The sequence below is a fragment of the Urtica dioica genome, chromosome 9, assembly GCF_054948205.1.
Source record: "Urtica dioica subsp. dioica isolate 48M chromosome 9, U.dioica_male_clone48M_v1_H2, whole genome shotgun sequence".
NCBI lineage: Eukaryota > Viridiplantae > Streptophyta > Magnoliopsida > Rosales > Urticaceae > Urtica > Urtica dioica.
In genome coordinates this window covers 17,143,656-17,165,154 of record NC_142764.1, presented here as the reverse complement: position 1 = coordinate 17,165,154, position 21,499 = coordinate 17,143,656, and the positions used below count along the sequence as shown (strand labels likewise).

At 35.3% G+C, this 21,499-nt stretch overlaps 1 protein-coding gene across 1 annotated transcript; it reads left to right on the top strand.

Moving 5' to 3' along the window:
* Positions 1-9,700: 9,700 nt before the first annotated feature.
* On the top strand, positions 9,701-12,889 carry LOC149385368 (uncharacterized). The gene is made up of 5 exons (XM_089626316.1): positions 9,701-9,727; positions 11,975-12,241; positions 12,326-12,418; positions 12,491-12,595; positions 12,659-12,889. Exons 1-5 carry the CDS (start codon positions 9,701-9,703, stop codon positions 12,887-12,889), a joined length of 723 nt encoding a protein of 240 aa, XP_089482442.1.
* The last annotated feature ends 8,610 nt before the right edge of the window (positions 12,890-21,499 follow it).

The following is a 21,499-nucleotide window of genomic DNA, read 5'->3' as shown; positions in this document are numbered from 1 at the left end:
TCTATATTAATTTATACAACTCTTTTTTATTTTATTTTATTTTATGAATTTTTCTAAAGGTGTAGATTTTTTTTTATGGAGTATGAAATTGAGATGAGATATGTGCTGCGATAAAATCACACACGCAAGCGCACATGTCGCCCAAGTAATATATTGTACGTGAGGTACGAGTATCGGTCACACGAATACTAGCAATATTAATAATTTTTTTAGAGAAATTTAGTTTAGTGCATTTATAAAGAGTTAGTTTTAACTATATACGCTCCTCTAATTTTCATTTTCTTTTTTTATTTATTTTTTCAGCCCACATCAACAAAAACATCCGAAATTACCTATATATCTATCATTTAACCCTTTTAAGAAAATAATAATAATAATAATAAGTAGAAAATAAAACTCCTCACTCCCACTCTTCTCTCACATTCCTTCTCCCTTGTCTCCAACCCTCTCCAAACGGCCAAACACAGCAAAAAAAAATGTTATCTTCTCGGCGGTTTCCTTCTCGACCGTGCTATCTCAACTCAGTCCGCGGCGAAAGCCAGCTACGACTTATCAAAATCGAGACCCTCTTTTCTGTCTCTCAATCCTCGAAGGTTGGATTTATTATTATTATTTTAATGTTGATTGATTAGAGAGAACCCTAGAAGGACATAAAGACTAAACTAGAAGAACAGTAAAAAAAAAAAAAAAAAAAAAGAAGACGTATACGTTCTTAGAATTCGTACATGCTTTTCAAGTATGATTTTCGTATTCTATCAATATTAATAGTGATTCTACTTAGAATTATAGGCAATCTATTGATCGGTAGATCAATTAATCGCGGCTCTACTGACCATTAGAGCTGATCTATTGGTCAGTAGATTCATATGTATTATTTTACATGTTGTATTAAAATACATTTTTTTGTAGATATGGATATATACCTGCAATAGCAAAGTGGTATGTTTGGTGAGCTTGGCGAAAAGTTAAGGAGTCCATGGCCATTTAAGCGGGTGAAAGATTTGCTGCAAAATAAGAAGTAAGTTTATACATGCTATTTACAATGTTTATTTATAAGGTAATCAATTTTGTGTTTTTTTTTAACTTTTGTTTTCTGTAAACAGGGGAACAGATTGTGGAACATATGCAATCACTCAGTTGGAGTAGGCTTTGAAGATATAAAGGATTCTCATGTTCCACTCTTTAAGAATAATATGGTCGTTGATATTTTTGAAGGCGATTGGGGCCTTGACTTATATTTAAGTATATGTATGTACTAGTTAAGTATGTTGTGTTTTTTGATACTTATTATTATTATTAGCAACTAATGTGATGGACAAGTCCTTGAGAATGCATTTTTGCATGATAAACAAGTACTTGAGAAGGCATTAACATTTCTATAGAAATGCACTCTTCTACTAAGCGGTAGAAATTATCTACTAATTAGTAGATCAATATTACCAATGGTTCTACTGAGCATGAGAGCTAATCTATTGGTCAGTAGATCAATATTACTGGTGGTTACTGAGCATTAGATTTAATCCACTGATCGGTAAATCAATATTACTAGTGGTTCTACTGAGCATTTGAGCTAATCTACTGGTCAGTAGATCAATATTACTAGTGGTTCTAATGAGCATTAGAGCTAATCTACTGGTCTGTAGATCAATATTATTAGCGGTTCTACTGAGCATTTGAGCTAATCTACTATTCAATAGATCAATATTATTAGTGGTTCTACTGAGCATTAGAGCTAATCTACTGATCATTAGATCAATATTACTAGTGGTTCTACTGAGCATTAGAGGTAATCTACTGGTTGGTAGATCAATTGTGGTTCTAATGAGCATTAGGTCTACATGATTTTCGGAGCAATATGTTCCTTTTAATTGGATCCAAAGGTTCAAAAACACTTAAAAACGGGTAATTACTAATGCTGGTAGATTCTTCAGCGCGTCGCGCAGAAGGGCAGTGTGGTGCGCCACCGCGAATTTTTCCGTATATCTTCGTCTTCACAGCACGTTGCTTGTCGTCTTCCACCGTGATCCATTCTGGGTGCTTTAGCATGGCGCACTGAAAATTGGCGCGCCACGGTGGTGTGTTGACCAACTTTGACTTTAACGTAAATCTTTGTTTTAGCGCCGTTTTGACCTCGAATTTTTTTAATGACTCCCGTCATGTCACTATGCTCAATTATGGTACCCAAAACATGAAATTCACTATAAAAACAAGAAATAACCTTCAAATACACTTGGGAACTCGTCAAATTCACGCTCGGAAATGATAGATCTGTACCTACGTATGAAACGCACTCATCAAATTCCCCAAAACTTGAACCTTTACTTGTCCTCAAGCACCACACAAAACCAAACAATAAAAATAAACACACCAACAAAGTTACACTAAAAACGAATGGCGATTACAAAATTCGCAAAGTGTCAATTGTTAGTTAAATGCCTCACTGGACAAAAATTTCAGAATCCAAGTTATTTATCATATGAAACAAAAAATATTTATATTGACTAAATGACCTTTGCAACACGTTCCCAATCAAAAATCCCTATGTGTGTAATATGTCCCTAAATAGTGAGATTAAATTGAAAATTCGTTCACGCCCTCTAATGTCTAATGCTCAAAGAATAAATGATATACGTGACTCGCACCATAATGCTTTTTCGCCGCTCACTCTCCCCTAATGCAAGACACATACCAAGGAAATCAATAGGGCTTTTTCGGCTTCTAATGTTAGGTTATGGTCAACGGTAGGATAAGATAAAAATGTGGCTTAATCATCAAATTAACGACTCAATCTCACCAAAACCCACCAAATCTTGCATGAATTTCACTCAACGATTTCCCACATTCATGGCATAGAATTTTTCCTTCAAGAATGTTTCCTTTTCTAAGTCTTTATTTTCCAATGTTTCCCCTTAAACTTCAACTAAACAAAATCTAGTCTCTAAAACTAATGTCAATAAACACCATGCCAACAACTAAAAACAAATAAACAATAAAATCAAACGCATAAATTAAACACTTTTTTTGCATTCTTTTTTTAAAACAATAAAAAAGAAACAAATAATCACTTGCGTGGTGTCTAATAAACTATGAAACACGTAGAGAATAGTCGAACAATCATCACATTAAAAAAAATTCACTCAAAATGTCGCTCAAGAATGACTAAGTTAACAACGTTTTTTTGTGGGATTTCAAACATTACCAGCTTGGTTTTTTCTGACTTAGTTTCGAGAAAGGAAAAATCGTTCGGCTTTTTCGAAAAATTTGCTCGAGGATAGTAGTACGGGTTTGCTTTTTGGCTCTGATCGGTTCAAATAAAGGCCTAAATCATTTTTCCAAGATTCGTGTCAGGTCATGTCGCCTCGAAGAGAGCTAGAGCGGTTCTTAGTGTTCGTGAGCTGAAATAAATTTAAAAAACGTTATCGAACCCCTAAGAGACTACTCAAAATCCGGGACAGACGTGTGTGCATAAACGGAAAAAATGAAACAAGAATTTGCTACTCAAACCACTAGTCAATCATAATGAAACACAATTTTTTAAAAAATTCAAATTCAGATTTCTTCATAAACAACGGTATCTTAGAAAAGTAATGAGAGAAATTAAACACTTAAACACTACCACTAACCATCAATCACCAAACAAAATTAAGAGAATAAAAATAAAATAAAAAATCTAATCTACAAAAATTACCCGCAAAGCAGTCCATCCCTCCAAATTTAGTATATACATTGTCCTCAATGTAGAGCGATAAAAACACGGGATAAAGAAAGATTATCTCGCGATGGTGGTCGAATACTCTTACTCATTGCCCCCGCGCTCAGGCGGCGAGTTTTCTTTTTCATCTAGGCGCTCGATATCACAATTTTTTCTTCATATCTCTTTGAACGGTGACGGCCATTTTCTTTGCCATGGCTTGATTGGAGACTTTGGAGTCAGTCCCCTTTGTAGCCCCTTTCTTGCGTTTGTTGGGAGGGGCACATGGTGGTGGCGGGGGATGTGGGGGAACCTTTGTCTGTCTCAAGGATGTAGACATCTTCTTCTCTTTTGCGTGCTTTTGGGTTTTGTAGATCTCGAACATCTCTTCCTTGTTCTTCACTCGCATCTTCAGCTCGCTTGTTTGCACGTCTATGCAAGCACCACATGTGGCTAAGAAATCTCTTTCCAAATAGTATGAGCATGCCGCGGTCCTTGTCCATCTCGAGTATAAAGTAGGCCAAAAATGTGAATATTCTGATTTTGACAAGGACGTCTTCCACAACACCACACGGGTGCTTGACGGACCGGTTTGCGAGTTGGAGAGTGGTGCACGTGTGGTTTAGTTCACCCATCCCAAGTTTTTTGAAATTATAGAGGGCATAAGTTTGATGCTCGCACCTAGGTCGCACAAAGTGTTGTCAATGAAGAGGTTTCTTATACATCACAACAATGTGAACTGACTCGAGTCCTTCAACTTTGGTGGGACCTCTTGTTGTAGAAGTGTGCTACACTCTGCGGAGAGTGCCACCATGAGCTTTAGCGGAAACATAAGTGGTGGCTCATAGGTGCGGACCGACGAGGGCGGCTTAGGAGCTTTAGTGTTCGGGGCAGCCTCTTTTTCTTCTTTCTTCGAGATCTCGATGACCGCAACGCGCTAATGTGAAGCAGCGTTGCATTGCTCTATCGGGTTTGGGTTCGCGAATAGATGGCGGTGGCGAGTTGTCCCACTTGCACCTCGAGACTCCGGATTTGAGCCAATTGAGTTTGGAGCATTGCTCGTATCTTGGTCATGAACACGTTGGTGGTGGTGGCCATCTGCGTCACTACGTCCTCGAGGTTGGACTTTGGCTCATGAGCTTGGTGCGGTGGTTGATAAGCTTACAGAGCCGCTTGCATATTCATGTTCCTTGCAGAGCCATTGGTGTGCTGGAACACTGAGCAGTTGTTATTGACCACAAAGTTTATCTATCCACCGTTTGCTCTGTTTGGCGGTCTTGGTAAGGTCGGTGATTTGTGTAGCGAGCGCCTTCATCAACTTCATCTCTAGTGTGATCGGATCTTTCTTCATGATTCTCCACTTGGATGGACATTGATTGTTATTATAGGAAAGCTCCTCGAGGATGGCGTGGGCATCCTCTTCAGTCTTTTGAAAGAATAACCATCCCAACACAGTGTTGACGAGGGTGTGAGATGATGGAGAGAGGCCGCAGTAGAAGGTTTGCACCACCATCCCTCCTTGAATGCCGTGATGGAGAAAGGCCGCAGTAAGCCATACTAAAAGAGAGTATTCGGCGCGTCTCCCATCTTTTGTGCTTTGGCTTCTTTTCGATTTCTTTTGAACGTATTTTCTATCTCGGGATCTAGCTAAAGAAGCTTCATGGTACCATCCCTTTGCATGCATTTTTAAAGGAGATAGTGAACACAAAAGATATCAAACTAAATAAAAAGCAATCAAATTGTAGAAAAAAGCTACTTCTATCGCTGAATTAAACTAGTCCACAGCAACGGCGCTAATAACTTGTTACGATAAAATGAAACAAGCAAGCGCACATGTCGCCCAAATAATATAGTGTATGTGAAATACGAGTATGAATCCCACGATGACTAGCAATATTAACAACTTTTTCAGCTTGACGCGAATTGGTATCAAAGTATAATGTAGAAAGGATTTTTAAAAAAATTAACAAGACTAAAGAAAACAATTAACAGTTTGTAAATCAAAGAGAAAAGCAGGGCTACGATTTCACGACGAACCGACTACGTTGACTATCCCTATATTGTCTATTATTGCCTCGTTCTTATGCTACCAATCTCACTCTTTCTAACATATCCATTAGTCTCTCTCGTGTTCAAACAAACCTATGCAATTGACAGATTGTTATCCTCTCGGTCTCTAATCATATTAAAGAAATTGCACACATAAAGAATAAGAATTCAAACGATTGCACTACCGCATAGAGCTTTCTACTAACCTAAGTCGATCATGATGATTATAGTAAAAACATGATTATACTACAAGAAAAACAAGTTGGGAATGGGCAATAGAAAAATATTAGAGAATCATCAACGCGTTAACATCGATTAGGGCTACATCGTTGCCCCATAAAAATGTAGCCGCTAAGGAATCCATAAACAAAGCTAAGAATAAACTAATATGCGAAAGAATGAAAATCAACATTGAAAAGAAAAACGAATTCAATATAAAAAGGTGTTCAACAATAATCTAAAGCAATAAAATAAATAAAAGAAGAGAAGAAAGAAGAACAATTGACATAGGTTTAAAAAGATTGTCGGAGGCATCAATTCCTCTTTTCAAAAAGCTCTCCAAAGTAGCCATACACAATATGAGAAACTAAAATAAAGAGAAAGATGTGTTTTGAGGTTATAAGGACTTCTTAAATGGGTCTAAGGCTGAAATTTTCAGAGATATAGGGGCATTTGGATTGAATACAACGGCTCAAAAACACTTAAGAAGTGTAATTACTGAAGCTGACAGACCCTTCAGCATGCCGAGTCAGTGTAAATTTTTTTGAAAATCTTCGTCTTCGCGGCGCGTTAGTGGTTGTCTTCCATCGAGATCTGTTGTGGTGTTTCAGTGCAGGGCGCTGAAAATTGGCACGCCGCACTGGTGTGTTGACCAACTTTGAATTTCACGTAAATCTTTGTTTTAGCACTGTTTTGACCCTAAATTTTTTTAAATGACTCTCGTGATGTCCTGATGCTCAATTATGACCCAAAACCTGGAAATTCATTATAAAAACACCAAATAACCTTCAAATACATTTGAGAACTCGCTAAATTCACACTCGAGAACGATAGATTAGTATGTATAAAACACATTCATCAATATGGTTTATTTATTTTTAGTATTTGCATGGTTTCTATTGAATTTGTTTCAACGATTCTATTTTGTACTTGTGTTATGATGAATTAACCCGAAAAACTGTTAAGTCATCCCAAATAAATCAAACCAAACCAATCTGCTTATTATCGGTTCGGGTTGGTTTGGTTTCAGTACCATAAACAGTTTGGATTGGGTTATAAAACTGACAAACCAAAGATTTTGGATCAGGTTCATGAAATGTATAAACTCGAATATCTCAACCCGATGTACATACATAGTAAAAACTCTTATTTCCAAAGTTCATGGGGGTATATATGCTTGTCCTTGTCATATCAAGGATGAACTTACCGTTTACCGTGCTACCATACCGTGACTTCAGTTTTATTGGTTTATCGTTTATCTTTCGTGGTGGTAAGTGTCGAAGATTCACTGCAATTTATTATATGAATAAATGAATCAACATAAATAACATATGAGGTATCTGCAAAATTTGTGAATTTTTTTGCGGAATTTGATAAAATATATATGGTATTTGTGAAAGCTTTTGAGGTATTTGCGGAATATACTCAAAACTCTACTGTGGGCCTACTATATATATGTCCGCAAGTAAGTGAATGTGGTCAAATGCACAATTGTTGACCGTTTAAAATCATGGCCTTGTAGCTATTTAGCCAGGTTAAACTTTTAGTTTTGCAAAACAGACAAATGTTCAAACTCCAATCTAAACTTACAAATAAAAGAAAATATTCCAAAATGCTCATTATTTCTCCTCTTTTCCTTAGCACATTCCTACTTGACGAGCTTGAAGTCTTTTGGCTGAGCTTGGATCACGGTGGCGATGGCGGCGGCAAAGGTTCATCGGCGAGCAAGGACACCACATAAAGGACTCTATCTTCACACTCTCTCATTTCGCCGACGAAGATTATGCTAAACTTTGTCTCAGAGGATCGGTGCGGTGGTCGTGTGTAGAGGAGTAGTGGTGTCACAACGGAACTTGTAGAGTGAGGGAGAGACACAGAAGAGAAGTCTCGCATTTCCTCTTGACCGCCCAAATACACAGAACAGAGTAGGAATAATATGTTAAAAAAAAAGTAAATGCGAGGTAAAGAGGGTGGGGGATAGAAAGAAGAAGATAAGTATGCAAAAGACAACGGGAAGGAATAAAAAGTGAAAAAAGACCAACGAGGTTATTTTGTTTGAAAGTGGGATTATAATTTTTGTTCACTTGTCGATAGCTTACTTGATAGAGTTCGGTGATTATGAATGTTTGACTTTTGTATTTGCGTAATTTGACAGATGATAAAGTTTTTTGAAATTGAGATTAAAGTCTTTGACAATTTATTGCCTTGTTCGATTAGGTTTGTTGATTCTCAATGTTAGATTTTTGCGTTTTGTGCTTTGACAATCAATAAATGTTTGTGCCAGTAAGATTCAAATTTTTGACAATTTATTGACTTATTTTGATTTTCTTGTCGATCAGTAGCTTATTTTGTTTAGGTTTTTATTATGAATGTTTATTTTCACATTTGTGCGGTTTGACCGAGTATTAATTTTTATTTAAAGTGAGATTAAAATCATTTTGTGTATTTGTGTCAAATCATTTACATATATTGACACAACTGTGTATTTGTGTCAAATCATTTACATACATTGATTTTTACATATATTGATTAATTCCCATCCGATGTATACAACCAAGATTACAAATTATTAAGCTAAGCTAATCAAATTTTAACGCCAGCATGGCACAAAGGATCGCCAGCTTGGCTTATTATACAAGTGTATCCACACCTTTATTTTTATTATTATCTAGAGCTACTCAGTCCCGCACAAAGTACGAATCTATTTATACGTACGTTGTTCAGGCAGAAAAAAAAATAATTCACTTTCAGAATAATTAGTTAAACAATTACATATATGAGTAAAAAAAAAAAAAGGCACAACTATAAATATGGTTGCAAGCGACTCGAATAGGTGTCTCATTTAGTACTAGTACTAATAGTGGATGATTATCAATCTAATGATGATGCGTGTTAGGGTGATTAGCAGGTGGGGTGCGGCAGTCATCAGTCTTTTCGCAGCCTCTTTGGTATCCGTTGGATGGGTCGGGTAGACAATTCTTGCCCGTGCAAGGCTTTCCGTTACCCTTACCTACAGCACCGTACCCGATTGCATTTCCCGTAACCGGGCCCACCAACAGCGAGCACGCCACCATGGCGATTATGCACAGCGCCGCAGTCTTTGAAATCCCCATTCTTAGTTTGGACTTTTTTTTTTGTTCGTTCTGATCTTGGATTTGTTTGGAGTTATTTGGTGGAGGAAGCAAGGCATGCATGGCATTTATGATGAGAGGAGATTGCGAGTTTTCTCTCCCTATTTAGAATGTACTATTATTTCGAGTGCTTCTTATTGATTATGCTATAATAAGCCTGTTTGTTGTTTGAATTTGATGCATTGGGGTAGCGGAAATAAGTGTAGACCGCAATAAATCTTGAGTGGATATATAAGTGAAAGAAAGAAAGAAAGACTTGACAAGACTAAAACAAAAAAAAATTATTTATCGAGTGCTAATTTAGTTAATGCATCTACATGATATCCAAACCGAACCGAAAATCGGATAAAACCGATATCCAAACCGAACCGAAACCGAAATTTAGAGCCACGTCAGCTAATCGAATTTCGGATTCGGATAACCGATCCGGTTTACAAAACTGGACCGGATATCGGATTTGATTTTGGGAAAATCTGGATATCGGTTATTTAACCGATTTTTTTTAATTAAAAATAAATATATATTAAAAAAAAACTTGAATCTGGACAACTACTTTGATCTTTTGGGATGGTGGAAGATCAATTCCATCAAGTATCCAAATTTGTCGCGTATGGCTAGAGATATTCTTGCAGCTCCGGTGTCAATAGTTGCTTCCTAATCGGCTTTCTCCACAAGTGATCGCATTCTAGATCCTTTTCGAAGTTCTTTGTCTCCGAGAATGGTGGAAGCATTGCACTACTAGAAATATGACATTTACTGACGGAAGTATTAGCGACGACTAAATCGTCGCTAATTTTTCGTCGCTAATCAACCTTTTAGCGACGATAATTCCGTCGCTAATTATTTGGTGCCAAAACTTCTAAAGTTTGGCGGCAAAGATAATTAGCGACGAATTTATCGTCGCTAAATGTGTAAATTCGTCGCTAAGTTCGCGGGGAAACAATTAGCGACGATTAAATCGTCGCTAATAGTTTGGAATTAATTTCGAAATTTAACGAAATTCAAAGAGGGAAAAATCCCCCCAAAATAATTTAAATGAAATGATTTAGCGACGATTTTATCGTCGCTAAATGTGTAAAAAATCTATTAGCGACGAGTAAATCGTCGCTAAATGCCTGGTTTATGAACTGAAAATTTAAGTTCATTTAGCTACGAATTTTAAACATTTAGCGACGAGTTAATCGTCGGTAAATGTCTTTAAATACCAGGTCGCGTATCAGTTCCCTCATTCGCTCCCAAACCCTAAAATCGAATTTTTTCTCTCTGTTTTCTCCTCCTCCGCCGTGTGCCTCCTCCGCCGTGTGTCGCCGACGCCGTCGACGCCGATCTCTACCTCCCCGGTAAGTCTCTCTCTCCTCACTTCTCTCTCTCTCTCCTCACATCTCTCTCTCTCTCCTCACATCTCTCTCCTGTCTGCAGCTCCGCCGCCGCCGACGCCGCCGACGCCGTCGCCGCTCCACCACCGACGCCGTCCTCGTCCTCGTCCGCCCCGGTCCGGCAGCTTGCGCTGCTCTTCCTCGTCCTCGTCCACCGTCCTCTACTCCCCGGTAAGTTTTTGTTTTTTTTTATAACTTTTTATATATATATATTAGTTATTTATATAATTAATATATTAGTTATATATATTAGTTATTTATATATATATATATAACTTTATATAAATAAATGGAATTGTATTAATTAGTATATAGTTATTTATATTAGGTAATTTAAATTATTTAAATTAGTTATAAATAAATGGAATTGTATGAATTAGTTATAAAAATTGTGATATTATGCTTATTTTGGTGTTATAAATATTTATATATATATAAGTTATATTTTATATAATTACATAATTTAGTATATAGATATAAGTATTTATATAATTAGTTATAATTATATAGGATATAAGTATTTACATAATTAGTTATATATATAATTAGTTATAATTATATATATAATTATTTAGGATATAAGTATTTAGGATATAATTTAGTATATAATTTAGTATTTAGGATTTAATTACGATATAATTTAGGATGTTTGATAATTTAAAATTGTAAATTAGGATTAGAGATTAATTATGTATATAAGTATAGTAGATTAGAGATTAATAAATTAGAAAATGTAATTTTGTTAATTACGATTAGAAAATTTAAAATTGTTTAAGTTTGTGTAGTTTATGTATGAATTAATGAATTAATGGTAGTTTAACGAATTGTTTAAAGGTAATTACTAACCGATTCTCTAAAGGTAACAAACTTAAATTAATGAATTAGTTTAACGAAAATTAGGTAGTTTATGTGAAATTAATTAATTGGTTATGGATTGAAATTGAAATTGGATTTAATTTTTGTTAGAAATGACTAAAAATGTGAAATTAATTAGTTGTTTATAGATTTAAAAATGATCGAACCACTGAGGTTGGATTTATTGTTAGTTTTAGGATGTTTCTATGCAGGTTTTAAAGTTAAAGGCTGATGCCGGGTTGTTAAGTTTATAGGGGAGGTTCTGCCGAAATTTCGGTAGGATCGTATTTTGTTTTGAATTTCAGATGGCTGCGGCTACAAGAGCTGGAGGCAGCGGAGGCGGGGATGACTTCTTAGCCCGTCTCCCGAATTATTGCCAGTCGGCGCCCGTACGTGATGGCGTCGAAGAAGAAGACGAGCATATCGAACCGGCCGTGCGTGGGCCGACGGTCGGGATTCGATTTGAGCGTGCACGGCGCCCCGGGGTGAAGGAAGTCGTCGTTTATAACGAGGAGTTTCAGTCGTTCTTGCAGCCAGAGCGCGAGATGGATCCGGATCTCGCGACGTTCGCGAACACGCTCGGGTTGGTCGTCCGAGACAAGATCTCGCCTACGGTCCCAAGGTGGATGAATGCGAACGTGGGGCCGGCGAAGGAGGCCGAGATCCGAGATGCGATTCGAGACAAGTACGACATTCGAGTCGATGGTGATGCAACCGGGAAGAAGAAGGCGATTGTCGATGCGGCAATCATTCGAGACGCGAAGACTCGTCTTCGCGATTGGAGGCATACCTTGCGGTCATGGTTCGACATCGACTGCAAGAGCAGCGTACAGGTGGCGCGGTCGCTGAAACCGAGGACCGTTAAGCTCGACACTGAATGGGAGACGCTGATACAACGATATACGAGCGATGAATTTAAGGTAATCAAATCATTTACGTTAAATATGTGTTTACCCTTTTATTAAACGATTTGTTCTTTACATGTACGGTTACTTATATTACAGGCCATTCAAGCGAAGAACAAGGCGAATCGCGCGAAGAAGAAGACGAAGACTCGACAGGGGACGATTGGGTTCTCGACCCACCGCATGAAGAACGTTAGTTTTATGTTTATATGATACATCAAATCGTTAAAATTATCTAACACTTGAAGTTTTGTTTACATGCAGAAGAGCGTCGAGACAGGCGCTTTCGAGAGCTTGTTTGCGAACTACAAGCGCCAACATCAGTCCGACAAGTCCGAATGGCTGACTCCTGAAGTCTCCGCACGTTATGTAAGTTTACATTTATTTTTCTTATTTTTCGATTAATATATACTAACTAGTTAATTATATCAGGATCGACTGGTCGCTAGGTTCAACACGTTGCGAGCGGAGGCTGAGCACCAAGGAGCGGACGTTGATATTTCCGTTCTAGAGCAGCAGGCGATCCGCGATATTATGGGTTCGCGGACTGATCACTTGACCGGCGTCGGACGTTTGGTGCCACAGGGAGCACGGATGGCGGCTGAAGTCGCCGAAGTCTACGGTTCGGAGGCTGGGACGTCGCAACCAGGATATGTCTCGTAGGAGGTGTTGACATCGACCCTCACCGCGTTTGCCGAGACAATACAGAGTCAGGTGCCCGGCCTCAACCTTAGCTCGTTCATGTCCCAATTTCCGCAGAGTTCACAGCAGGCTCCGTCATCCCACAGCCAGCAGACTCCGACGGCCGGCGTCCACACTCCGACGCCCGACGTCCACACTCCGACGGGCGGCCAGCAGAGGACTCCCGACGCCAGCCAGCAGACGACGCCCGGCGGACCAAGTCAGTCTACTCCGACGCCGCAGCATGCAGAACTTCAGCGCCAGCAAAAGAGCGTTTCACGTCGAGGAGGAGGAAAACGAGCGGCGGGACGACAAAGCAAACGTCGCGAGTAGTGTTTTATTAGAAATTTTGTGTATAGTAGATTATTATTTACATATTTCTCGATAACCGAAAACGTACGTAATCGGATTTTATATATTTCTTGATTTGGATAATATAATTTAGTTTTTATTTGATTTTTCATTTTAGAATTTCATAAACAAAAAACCATAAAAAAAAATAATTAACGACGAAAAAAAAAAAAAAATAATAATAATAATTAGCGACGACAAAGTCGTCGCTAATTTCCTGTTTCAAAATGGAAAAAAACTTCTCGTCACGACATTTAGGGACGATATTATCGTCGCTAATATCGTCGGTAAATATTTAGCGACGAAAAAATCGTCGCTAAATAGATTTAGGCACGCATATTTAGCGACGATTATTATCGTCGCTAAAATCGTCGCTAAAGAGATTTAGCGACGATTTCGGGGTTTTTAGCGACGAAATAAATCGTCGGTAAATGTCGTATTTGTTGTAGTGTTGATTTGCACTAAAAGTTGGTTGAGCTCGTACAAAGATCCTGTTGTATTGTGAGAATACATGGATGAAGTGGAAGCACTAAATGATTCCAAGCAAGTTGTTTCGGGTAAGATAATTAATTTGATATTTTATTTGACATATTCATTTGTAGTTTGTTTATTAAAACAAATTTATTTTAACTTTATGTCATTATTATTAACAGATGATGGTCAAGTTGTCATAGAATAATAAACTTCTCATATATCAACTCCTACTGCTACTACAACTTGATTATATGGTCTATAAAGGTAACATACAAATTCAATTGTTGTATGGTTTATTATGATCATTAGGGTTATAATTTTAATTTTATATTATGATATTTACATGTGCAGGTAGTTGGAGACGAGTGTCCTTTTGAATTTTATTTTTGTACTCAGTTTTAGATTATGTATTGTCATTTTGGAGCTTTATAAGAGTCGTTTGTACTCGTTTTTTGAATTTTTACAAATCGGATTTGGATTTTAGAAACTGGATATCCATTTTATAAAACTGGATATTAAACTGGATCTGAAATTTTACAAACCAGATAACCGAATTTTAAAAATAGGATACTGGACTGGATACTGGATTTAAGAAACCAGATAATCGAATTTCGATTTTAGACTAAATTGGACCGGATACTGGACCGAGTTTTTAAAAACCGAAAATTCGGATTCAGATACTAAAAATGTCAAAAACCGAACCGAACCGATCCAGTTTCACCCCTAGCGTTTGGTTCAGATTAAAAAGCCCTGTTTTTGTTTTTAGAAAAAACTAAACTGCTTATCTAGTGTTTGGCAAAACTGTTTTTATAAAAAACTTCAAAAGCAATTTTAGATTTTGTACATGATATGGAAAAACTAAGATTCTTAACTTTTAGAAAAAGTGTTTTTAAGTTTGGTATATAAATTACTGTAATATCCTCGAACAAAATATTATTCAAATATATGTATATAAATAAGCATATTAATAATTATTATTTAATTATTAAGAACATGTCTATTTTAGTCTTTTTACTATAATATATTTATTTTACCAAACGCTAAATCAGTTTTTGTTACCAGCAACAACTGTTTTATAAACAGTTTACCAGATACCTTGTCAGTTTTTGAAAAAAAAAAAATAGTTTTTTTTCAAAAACTGAATCTAAAATTACATAATTAACCCCAAAAAATAGGGTGTTTGTTTCCCACCTCTTTTTTTTATATTATTTTTTTACTTTTTTTTTTAATCTTTCAAAACAAGAAATAAAATAGGAGAGAAGCCCTTTACACTTCCGAGAAAATTGCATAATGTATTTTTTTAAAAACTTAATTCTCCATATACATCATTAGCGTTTAGAATTTTATATGACTTATTTTTTTGGGATAATTCGTCCAATAGTTCAATAGTCCACCCTTTTAAAAAATAACCAAAATTTTATTTTATTAAAAAATAGCTCACCATACCCACAATAAATTAATTAACTAAAGAGTAAAGTAAAATAACTAAAAAAAAAAATTACTTTTTAGTTAATTAATTTACCGCACACCTAATATGCTATTTTTTTTTAATAAAATAAAACTTTTGTTAGAATCTTAAAAAAATCTAGAGGATTGGTTAGTTACAACAAATCTTCTTATTTTTTAGCTTTAACTATTTAATTAAGTTTAAAAATTAATTAGAATTTGTTTGTGTGAGAAACCCTTATTTGAGTTATATGGCTAGGCGGTATGTATGTTTACTTTTTCTCTAATTGTTATGCTGACTTCAAATTTAAGTTCGGGAGATGATTTCTATTCGAGATAAATTTAAATCTCATAATTTTTTCTTTCATGAATTATTAAAAAGGCTGTATATATGTATATATTGTTGATACATGTAATTTTAGTATAAGCTATTATGTTCAGTTTATACATTTATTATATATATATATATATATATATTCATACACGCTGATTTACTTTGGTTATATATATATATTATCAATATATATAATAGATATACATTACCTTTACTTACTTTACGAATATATATATATATATATATATATATATATATATATATATATCACGTGTTTACATTTTATATTTAGATTTTTGGTCACTCAATTATGTATATTACGTCAACGTAAGGAATTCAAAAAGAAAAAAAGAAGCAAGTTTTGATGGTTAGTAATAAATGGCATCGATTATGCCATAATCGAATCATATCTTTTAATTTGCCAATTGATATTAATATGGCACGTTAGAAATTTACCAATTGATATTGATATGGCACGTTAGAAATTTTTTCAAAGGCTCTTTTCACTTCAGACTATATACCACACACATTCAAAATTTCTTTTCTCTCCTTCTCTTCTTCAGACGATTTACAAATTCTCTTTTTTTCTTCTCTCAAAGAAAAAAAAACCCGAGTCACCATATTATACTTTACATTACTCTTTTTTGAAGCCTTAGGACTATTTTTCCTACAAAATTTTCACAACTCTCAAGGTATTTTCGAAATTTTTTATCTTTCACTGTTTTGGTATTTTCTTTTCAGTAATTATGTTTATTTCTAAAGAATTTTAAGGTAAGTACGTTTTGATTCATCACATTTCAAGGCAGTAAGAAAACATGTTTATTTTAAATAGCTATGAATATTATTTTGAGCCAATAATTTTGTATATGAACTTTTCATATGTTATCGATACATGTTTAAAATTTCATGATTTTTGGGTAAACCTTTTACCATCGGTACGTAGAACTTTATTTTCATGATCCAAACAACGTGAATTTATTTTAATAAAATAGCTACAAAACGAATTTTTATTTGATATTTTTATACCAAAATATTCAAGATTTTTATAATACGTATTTTAAATTTCAAAGTTTTTGGACGACCCGTGATTTTTCTAAACTGATTTTTCTAAAAATCAGTTATGATCAATATGCAGACTTTTTATTTTTGTTCCCAACAGCATATTTAGTAATTTGTTAAAATACTTGCAATACTTATTTTGGCATGAAATTTTTATATTAGACGCATATTTTTGTTATTGTTATATATAAAAATAATTAGGAGTTTTTGTTACCGGAAGTATTTTTGTTAGTATTTATTTCAGTAAGTGCGTAGACCTGTCCCGCTTTCTCTAAAACTCAAATTTTAGATAATATACGTTTAAATTAGATTTCTTCATGTTGGAACCTGATTTTTGATCTGCCAATAAAGAAGAAAATGTTTAAAATTTTGTTTCCTATGTTCTGGAATTTTTCCAGATTTTTTTCTCGAAAATTAGTATGTTTGCCGAAACCTTGGGGCGAAGGGCGTTTTTGTCTTTTAACTCCAAGTTTCGTCTTTGCGTTTTTTTTTTTCAGAAACCTTGATTGTCATTCTTTCATTTAGGTCTCGACCCAAATACTTTTTCCGATCGTTCAATAGTTTAAAGTCGCACGTTTCCGAAACAAGGTGAGAAAAATCTCACTACAATATGTATTAGTTTAAAATTAATTACGATGAGTATGTGATCTGAATTGATTAATATGTGTAATATGATTGATTGTGCGATATTTCCTATACGCGTCTATGTGTTATTGAGTGAATTGTGATTATTATGTTATGTCTTATTATGATGAGCTTATGTATGAGTTTAGTACAAATTTGGCATAACATGTTCCAATTATTAGCATGCTTTATTTATGCTTATGTCCTATGTCATCTTTGTATGCAACGCAAAATATGTTGGGAATATTGCCCACTTGAAGATAATGAATAAATGATTACTAAATTCGATAATAAGATTACTTTATTAGCATTATATAATTAGTGGGTTGAGTTCTAAACAATTAAAATCAATAACAACTATCTTTCATAGCCTCCGTATCTAACTGAGTCACGTGCTGGACACCTGAGTTCGGGCGGTGTGCTAAAACATGGTCGATGACTGATATACGCCTAGAAAGCTATATCTAAAGTCATATATGTGGAACACATAGGTGAAGGCTGATCACTATGTGGGAGCATTCTACACTTGTGGTAAGTGTACGACCTGGACAAGTCTTGGTGTAGATGTGTCGTTTAAGGACCGTTACGACACACTAACCGAGGCCACTATGATGGTCACAATGAGACTTGATCTAAATCCTGAAGTGATCATGGACACTCGGTTATGTTACTGAGCTCTTTTACTCATTCGCTAAAAGGCTATTCATGCTAATCACAGCTTATGTCCTGGGGTTTTTCTCAGAGCATGATTCGAGTGGGAAGTGATTTACAGATACGGAATCTAGCCTTCCTGAAAGAAGGTTAATGTTCACTCACCTAAGGGTTGATTCCAGAACCGATAGATTGCTAGCACTTTCGAAGTAAGTAACGTTCGAAAGAATCTTTCGCTGGGGAAGCAACAATGCTTAGGGCTGATATGTATCAAGAAAAGTATAACAGAAAAATTGACTTCTCTTGACACGGGTTGAACCTGGAGGATCTTGATCACGAATTGACTATATCAGTGGACACTCGTCACGATGAGTAAATATAATTCTAGTATAAAGGAGAGTTCAGTCTTGGCTTACAAGGTGGATTATTTGACCAAGATTAGACGAATCGATGGACAAAAGAGAAAGGACTATTTCGTCTTTTTCATCGGATTTGTTAAGCTTCTATTACTAGGTCCATAGTCCCCGATTCGGCTCTGATAAAGGTGGATAAGAACTTTCGTATAATAATGTTTATCATTATTAATCTCACTTGCTGTAATTGTGATTGACAGCATTAATTCTGGAAAACGGGTATTCGCAGAATTAAATAAATATTTATGGTAGAATTGTTTATTTATTGTTTGATCAAGTAAATAAACAATTATTAATTATTTGTTTATTGTTGGACCAAGTAAATAAATGATTAATTGAGTTTTAAGCAATTGGGCCTTGCACACATGGAAAATTCGAATTTGGCTATTTGGCACAAGGGTTTGCGCAAATCTCCTTGGGCCGTGTGCCATCAAATTCGAAAATACATAATTGGTATTTACCAATATTTTCTCTTTAGTTGTTTAAATAAAGGAGAGAGAAAAATATAAGATATTGTCTTATATTTTCTCCTTATTTAAAGGAAAGCATTTAGGAGAATATTTAGGAGAATAATATATTCTCGGGAAAATAACACATTTATACCCTGTGTTTTAGCGAAATGTCGAGTTTAACCCTCGGTTTTCAAAAATGTCGAGTTCATACCCTCTGTTTAACTAAAATGACGAAATTATACCCTCTGTTTAACTAAAATGACGAAATTATACACTGAAATAGACAACAGTGTCACGAATATTCTTTTTATTGATTTTTCATTGACGTTGACTATAATATTTATATATAAACACCAATTATCTTTATTCATTCGCGCCATATATGTAATTTATTTAAAAACTAAAAAATAAACAACAGTCTTTTAATCGTGAAGAACACAGAAAGAGGCAAAAGGGTAAACATCGATAGTTGATAGTCATCAAAATCGCATATTCGAACAGAGAAGCCAGGATTTAGAGTTACAATTCGAACACGGAATGAAGTCATTTCTTAGAAAGTATGAGTTTTATTATTTAATTTCAATTTAAGGCTATTTTTATTTCAAAATTGAGAATTTGGAAGTTATGGTGCTGATTTAGATTTGATTCGATTTTTCTTATATAAGAGTTAATATCAATGAAAGGGAGATTTGTGACGCTGTTATTCATTTCATGGTATAATTTCGTCATTTTAGTTAAACAGAGGGTATAATTTCGTCATTTTAGTTAAACAGAGGGTATGATCTCGACATTTTTGAAAACCGAAGGTTAAACTTGACATTTCACTAAAACACAGGGTATAAATGTGTTATTTTCCCTATATTCTCCTTTATTATCTCACTAAATAAATTATTCTCTATTTAAATAAAAGAATAATATCCCATAGATATTGATATGATGGATAAGAGAAAAAGTAGGATTCACTTGTTGAGATCCAATGGCCTAGATTTAATCCACTAGTGTGAACACAATAAAAAGAAATAAAATATTCTGGAAGATTCCATGAATATCTCTTTTTTACTACTATAAATAGGGGTTCATGAGAAGACAAAAATAAGCAATTATTTTAAGGAATTTTTTGAGAGAAATTTCGTGCATCACTAGCCTCCCTTGGCCGTGCATCTGCCTCTCCCTCCCCTCGGAAATTCGTTTCCATTCTTAGTAAAATAAGAGAGAGATCTCGAAACACCTAGTTTCGTGATCTAGTGAGATAAAGACTGTGCCCACTCATCTTTCTTATTCGTCTCGGAGATTACGTTTCGGAAGACTAAGGTGTCATCCTCGAGTCCTTCATCAAGACGACGCAAAGAGTACGCGATTGGTTTAGGAGCGTTCTGTAGCTGAACCAAAAATCAATGTAAGTATTCGTTTTTCTTCAAATCGATTGCTTGATAAATATGCTCTCGTGAATTAAATTAATTAAACATAACTAGATCTTGTTAATTATAACCATAATTTAATTAGCATATGATCAGCGTAATTAATTATTTTTCCGCATTAATATGGTTATATGGTAGAATCATCTCAAACGAGTCGCATCGGAGCGATCGTTCGTGTCCGACGCGAGCTCGATCCACTGACAAGTGGTATCAGAGCTAGATGTTATGATTAATTAATCGATTCGTTCTTGTAATTAATTTAAATATGGTTTGAATGAAATTATATGTGGATGTGAATTTCATGCAATTCAATATATGATATGTGGATTGTGATTCGTGGTTTGATCGTAGAATATTTGATTCTCGCTTTTCTAGATTTTTTTGTAAACCCGAAATTCAAAGGGTATAAGTTTTATGTAATTATTATTATTATTGTTGTAATCCGATGGTGCGACGCTCTTGATCACGACGATCGGCGAGAGACGGACACACAACGAAGAAGCATGACGGACGAAGAAAGCCTCCACGACTACGCCACAAGAAAACTTGTCACAAAATTTTGTGACAAGTCTCGGCCGTCCTCTTAGTGCCGGGCCGCGCCCTCGTGGCGGCGGCGGTTCGGTGCAGCCTCAAGTCTAATCTTGACCTAGGTCAAGATTAGAGGATTCGTCCGGGCCTCAGCCCGGAAACCCTAGTGGGCCCACGGGCCCACTCAATATAAAAAAAAAATTTACCGAAAAAATTAAGTTTTTAAATGTTTTATTTAATTAATTGTATGGGCTGAGCCCTAATGATTTTTATTTAAAACATTACAAAATAAATGATTATGATATCGATTTATTTTAAATGGGACATTAGAATGGGCCCTTACTTAATTAATTTTTCGATAAAAAATTAGAAAAATTAAATAATTTGATATTGATTTATTTTTCTAAGGGACATAAGAATGGGCCCAATTGAATCCATGGGCCAATGTGATTGGGCTCATCTTGATTTACTTTATAGAATCAAATAGGAAACGATCAATCCGAATCAAACCATTCTTGCATGCTCTTGCTTGTTTATTTAATTACTATGCCATGCTTGTATGCTATAACTTAGATCATGTATCGTATGTTAATGGTTGTCATGGGGTTTCATTCATTAAAATTGTCTAATTGGATTAGGATAGTTAATTAATGAATGAGTTGAACGGATCGGAGAGCTTTGTCACCAAGCCGATAAGAGGCTAAGCTGAGAGGTACTTAAGAAGACCTAGTGTCTCACCTTCTCTACTGGGAGCTTTTCCGTGATGGAATACTTTTAGGATAATCAAGACTAGATGTCACGAATTCCTAATCACTAAGCTATATTGAAACATCTGTTTTTAA